Here is a 6,000-nt window from a genome sequence, read left to right as displayed (position 1 = left end):
TCCATCACCCAGTCTAGTGTGTAGTGGTACAATCAAGGCTCATTGCAGCCTCGAACTCCTGGGCTCAAGCAATCCTTCCCACCTCAGCCTCTTGAGTAGCTAGGACTACTGGCACATGCCACTGTGTCCGGCTAATTTTTTCCAACTTTTTTTTTTTTTTGTAGAGATGGGATCTCACTTTGTTACCCAGGTTGGTCTCGAATTCCTGGCTGCATGCTTCAACATGTTAGGATTACAGGCGTGAGCCACTGCACCTGGCCCTGTATCTAATCTACCACTTTTAAGGCCCAGCCATCATCATCCCACTGAACAACTACAGTGGGTACCTCACAAGTGTTTCTACCTCTATTCTTGCTTCCTTCCTTAATATATTACCCATAGAGTTGTCAGAGTGACCTTTTAAAATTATAAATCAAAGCAGGTCCCTGTCCTGCTTAAAATTCTCCAATGGCTTACCATCACATTTGCAATGAATCCAAATGCCTTTTCCTGTATCAAAAAGCCCCTACTTTTCTGACCTCATCTCTTGCTACTTTCCCTATTATTTTCTATGCTCAGGCCTCTTGAACCTCCTTCCTGGTCCTACAATACAGCAAGATGTGCCTACTTTGAGGGACTCCACATTAATTTCTTCTTCTGTTCTTCCCCACCACCTTTGACAGGCTACTTTTAGTCATTCAGATCTCAACTTCAAAGTCACCTCCTCACGGAAGCCTCCCTGACAACAAAATCTAAAGTAGCTGCTCGGTCACTCCCTAACACAAATCCTACTTTAATTCTCCACACAGCATCTATCGTCGGTATTTATCTTGATGTGTTTGTTATTTATCTCTTCTCACAATAACATAAGCTCCATGACTACTACAATTATCAACAGCGTTCAATGCTTTAACTTCTGAACCTAGAACAGCATCCATCTCATTACAAGTAGATGCTTAACAAATGTTTTCTAAATAAACATGTTAACATAGATAATATATATTCATGTTATGCAAATGGAAATTGTGCCTGGTAATCCAATACAAACTTTCCTGTAAAATATAAAGAGAATAGGAAAGCTATTGCTAGTTTTCAAACCAGATAAATCCTTCACAAGAAAAAGAGAAGGAAAGCAATGCACCTTTAACTTGGAGCAAAAATAACATAAAACACAGGTTAAGGCAAAGTTTAACTCACATAAAGTTTAATCATCAAGTTAAGGAAAATATCAAAATGTTTGAGTTAGTGTATGACAGAGAAAATTTAGTTGCAAATCATACAGTATTTGGTGTTTCCATTATTGACAAGCTATGCTGCAGAAAGAGCAATCGCATTAAATCTTAGTTCATCAGGGTCACGCTCCATAAACTTCTTGCAAACTTCTATGGCATCCTATGGAGGAAAAAAAAAGTATGATTTTTCACTGTATAAGTATTTTACTTATAAATGATAAACATTTCATATTTTTCTAATTCATACTAATTTTACACTGCAAACTTCCTTTTCCAAATGAGAAATAAAGAACACCAGAAGAGTGAACAGCTGGGTGTCCTAATTTGCTTTGTACAAAAATATAAGATATAGTAAGTGTTCTCTTTTTTTTTTTTTTTTTGAGACAGAATCTTGCTCTGTCACCCAGGCTGGAGTGCAGTGGTGCAATCTCGGCTCACTGCAACCTCTGCCTCCTGGGTTCAAGCAATTCTCCTGTCTCAGCCTCCCTAGTAGTTGAGACTACAGTCGCACACCACCATGCCCAGCTAATTTCTGTATTTTTAGTAGAGACGGGGTTTCACCATATTGGTCAGGCTGGTATCGAACTCCTGACCTCAGGTGATCCACCCGCCTCAGCCTCCCAAAGTGCTGGGATTACAGCCGTGAGCCACTGCGCCTGGCCATAAGTGTTCTTAAAATGCTATTAAGAAACTTTTCACCTAAAAATCACATTTCATTGATTCTAAGCCACACAATTTATTCATGTTTTAAAATCTCTAAAATCAGGATCAAGATACAATTAATGGTATCCTGGATTTGATGAAATCTGGGATATAATGAGTAAGTCTTTCAATACTATTCTTGCCTTTTCAAATTTTACATTTGTTCATAGAGCTCTGAAAACCTCTTTATTTGTTGCAGATTTTTAACACTAATATAAATTTTCTTTTTGGATTTTCTAGAGAGAACAAGGATAAAGAAGTATCCAACTACAAAGAAAATGTTATACAAGTGACCTTTAGAGATGTTTTAAAGATGACAAAATATTAATAGCACTTAAGATGGGCCAACAAGTTTTACTGTTACCTCTAATAAAGTTTCATCACTAGTTTCACCATGGTTAATTGGAAATGGTTTCCGCCCATCTGTGGAAAACAGACAAACAATTGAATGCTTAGCTGTTTTTACAGGATAATGTACTTTCAACTTCCATTTTCCTCTTTCCTCAGTGAGGCGAGAAAAGGTAAAAGTCATTTTAAATAATATATCCTAAAACAAATGTTTTAATGTGCTACCATGAAATTTTTTATTAAAGGTTATTAGTTAGAACTTTGCCTCTATATTTGAAAGCCTAAATTATCTTCATGAACAGAATTTATTACAATGCTGGCTTTCGTTTCCTGAAATTAATATGCAAAATTATTGTCAGTTTTTAAAAAATTATCACCCCAGCTTTTATCCTTAGAAATTTTAAAAACTTCTTTTCTCACTTTAAATAGGAAGATCTCAAGTAAGATAAACATGTTTAAAACAATGAAAGGGAGCCACATTGTCATGGCTTATACAATACTACTACTAATTGTGTACTACCAATGCAGTAATATACAGGAATAATCCAAATAACCCAGGGTTATTTTACTGACCACCAAAATAACCAAATTCACAATCAACTTAAATAAACTAGTACTTTTTGAATATTATTTTTTAAAAAGTCCAGAATTACTTAAACTCATGCTAACCCAAAGTCAAGTAACAATTATATATCCAAATCCATAATCTCAGATGTCTTGTAAATGGCTCTTCATTAAGTTCAATCCATAAAACACAGCCCTTTCTACAATTCCATAGTTTCTAACCACAATAAAAATTTCTGAATATACATATAGTAATAGACTTGGTTGTTAGATACTTTTCAAAAAATGAATGAAAATTAACACATAAAGAATCTCCATATAAAGTAATATTAATTTCTATAAATCGTATCATCAGAATTTGTGATTCCTATTTTGGGACTAACATTGAGATAAATATTCAAAATCCTAAAGAAACTTATCACTAAATTACAATGCCTGGGATGTAATTCCTAAAGTTTCTAAGAACATTTAGGAAACATTTTCCTGTAACTATATTACACATGAACACTTAATTATCCATATTTCTATGAACTTATACTATCTTTCTAAGTTGTAATGTATATTTCTTAATAATATATCATAAAATGTCTTCTTAAAATATTCTTTTGTGGCAAATGCTTATTCTTCAATAGACTATTCTATATTTACAGGACTATCATATTCATTATGTGCCACCTTATTTTGTATTTTTTTTAATGTTTGCATAAAAGCAAAAGTATAAGTAAACAATGTAGGCTATTCCCTCCCTAACCAAATTATAAATTAATATATATTTTTTCTTTTTGTATTTTTCTTTCTTCTTTTTAAGTTAGAGACAGGGTCTCACTTATATTCCCCAGGCTGAACTTGAGCTCCTAGGTTCAAGCAATCCTCCTGCCTCAGCTTCCCAAGTAGCTGGGACTGCAGGCACATGCAACAGCACCTGGCTTAATATATGTATTTTCCTGGTTTCCATCATTTGGGTGTGTGTGTCATTCATGAGACTAAAGAGCTAATAAACTCAATTATGGCTGGATGTGGTGGCTCACGCTTGTAATTCAAGAAGATCGCTTAAGGCCAGGAGTTCAACACCAGCCTGGGCAATACAGTGAGACCCCACCTTTACAAAGAATTAATAAATTAGCCAGGTATAGTGGCACAAGTCTGTAGTCCCAGCTATTTGGGAGGCTGAGGCAGGAGGATCACTTGAGCCCAGGAGTTCAAGGATGTGGTGAGCTATGATCATGCCACTGCACTCCAGCCTGGGTGACAAAGTGAGACTCTGTCTCTAAAAAAATAAAATAATAACATAAAATGAAAACAAAAAATGGCAGTGAGCAATTTTCCTTCGAATGCAGCTGTTTAAAGTAACATATAATTAATTTCAATTATTATAGACTAAGATTATTAAACAATTGATCCTGAAATGTCAAAACTGTACAGTCTATTTTTATAATAGCAGGATAGAACAAAGATTAATTATGATTTTTACTGTTATTCTATCCATGGGCCAAATCCAGCCCTCAGTATATTTTTAATGCCTCCTTTAAGCTAAGACTGGTTTTCACGTAGCCCACAAAACCCAAAATATTTACTACTTGGTCCTTTACAGAAAAATTTTGCCACAACAATAAAATGTAAAATTTGCTGTTGTTTCAAACACCGCTACCACAAAACTGTCACTTGCCAACAACTTTGGATGTAATTTCAGTAAATGCATACTGTGCAGAAGAATCCATGGGGCTCAGAGACTGTCACACTTACAGGCCCCTTCTGAAAGAGGCAGGAAACAGCTGCACCTTGTACATGGGTCATGTAACCTAAAAACCCCAGTCCAAATGGGCTATGCCACTTCCAGGCTGGACAGGGAAGACAATAGTGGCCTGACATTTTGGTTGTAACTAACCAATTCATTCAGAACTTGTTTTTTGCATAGTTTGATCACAAGCCCTCAGAGAAAGGTGACAACAGAGTTGTACAAGAGACAAGTGATAAACACCACAATATGCTTTTTGGTGCAGATAACCAAGTATCAGCTACTGTCAAATACCCAAGGACAGTCAACGACATGAACGATGGAGCTTAAAAAACAGAGACTACACAGAAATAAAAACTTTTTTTTTTTTTTTTTTTGAGACGGAGTCTTACTCTGTCGCCCAGGCTAGAGTGCAGTCATGCAATCTCGGCTCACTGCAAGCTCTGCCTCCCAGGTTCACGCCATTCTCCTGCCTCAGCCTCCTGAGTAGCTTGGACTACAGGCGCCCGCCACCATGCCCAGCTAATTTTTTGAATTTTTAGTAGAGACGGGGTTTCACCGTGTTAGCCAGAATGGTCTCCATCTCCTGACCTCGTGATCCGCCTGCCTCGGCCTCCCAAAATGCTGGGATTACAGGCGTGAGCCACCACACCCGGCCACAGAAATAAAAACTTTTTTAAATGTACAGGCTTAAAAAACAGAGACTATACAGAAATAAAAACTTTTTTAAAATGTACAGGCATGCCTGAGAGATATTGTGGGTTAGCTTCCAGAATACCACAACAAAGCAAATATCACAATAAAATGAGTCACACAATTTTTTTTGTTTCCTAGTGCACATAAAAATTATGTTTATATTACTCTGTAGTCTATTAGGTGTACGTTAGCATTATATCTAAGAAAACAATGTACATACCTTAATTTAAAAAAACACTTTATTCCTAAAAACGCTAATGATCATCTCAGCCTTCAGCAAGTTGCCATATTTTTGCTGATGGAGGGGCTTGCTTTGATGTTGATATCTCCTGATTGATCAGGATGGTGGTTGCTGAAGGTTGGGGTGGTTGTGAAAATTTCCTAAAATAAGACAATAACGAAGTTTGCCACATTTGACTCTTTCTTTTATGAAAGATTTCTTCGTAGCATGTGATGCTGTTTGACAGCATTTTACCCACAGGAGAACTTCTTCCAAAACTGTTGTCAATCCTCTCAAATTCTGCTGTTGCTTTATCAACTAAATTTGTGTAATATTCCAAATCCTCTGTGGTTTGTGGTCATTTTAACACTGTTCATGATTTCTTTATTAGGAGTAGATTCCATCTCAAGAAATCAGTTTATTTGCTCATCTATAAGAAGCAACTCCTTACTTGTTCAAGTTTTATCATGAGATTGCAGCAGTTCAGTCACATTTTCAGGCTCCCCTTCTAATTCTAGTTTTCT

The 6,000-nt window shown here is 36.2% G+C and overlaps 1 protein-coding gene across 2 annotated transcripts in view; it reads right to left on the bottom strand.

Moving 5' to 3' along the window:
• Window positions 1-1,161: 1,161 nt before the first annotated feature.
• Window positions 1,162-6,000, bottom strand: part of UCHL3 (ubiquitin carboxyl-terminal esterase L3 (ubiquitin thiolesterase)) — a 58,306-nt gene continuing 53,467 nt past the window's right edge. For both annotated transcript variants that reach the window (XM_011942853.1, XM_011942852.1), the window contains exons 8-9: window positions 2,278-2,336; window positions 1,162-1,371 (exon numbers count right to left, since the gene is read on the bottom strand). In XM_011942853.1, the coding sequence (XP_011798243.1) occupies window positions 1,288-1,371; window positions 2,278-2,336 (143 nt within the window). In that variant the 3' untranslated portion in view covers window positions 1,162-1,287. The remainder of the gene's footprint in view (window positions 1,372-2,277; window positions 2,337-6,000) is intronic.

This window comes from Colobus angolensis, unplaced genomic scaffold (genome assembly GCF_000951035.1).
Source record: "Colobus angolensis palliatus isolate OR3802 unplaced genomic scaffold, Cang.pa_1.0 Scaffold211, whole genome shotgun sequence".
In the NCBI taxonomy this organism is placed as follows: Eukaryota; Metazoa; Chordata; class Mammalia; order Primates; family Cercopithecidae; genus Colobus; species Colobus angolensis.
The sequence above is the reverse complement of the archived record's forward strand: the minus strand, read 5'-3'. Positions and strand labels throughout refer to the sequence as shown.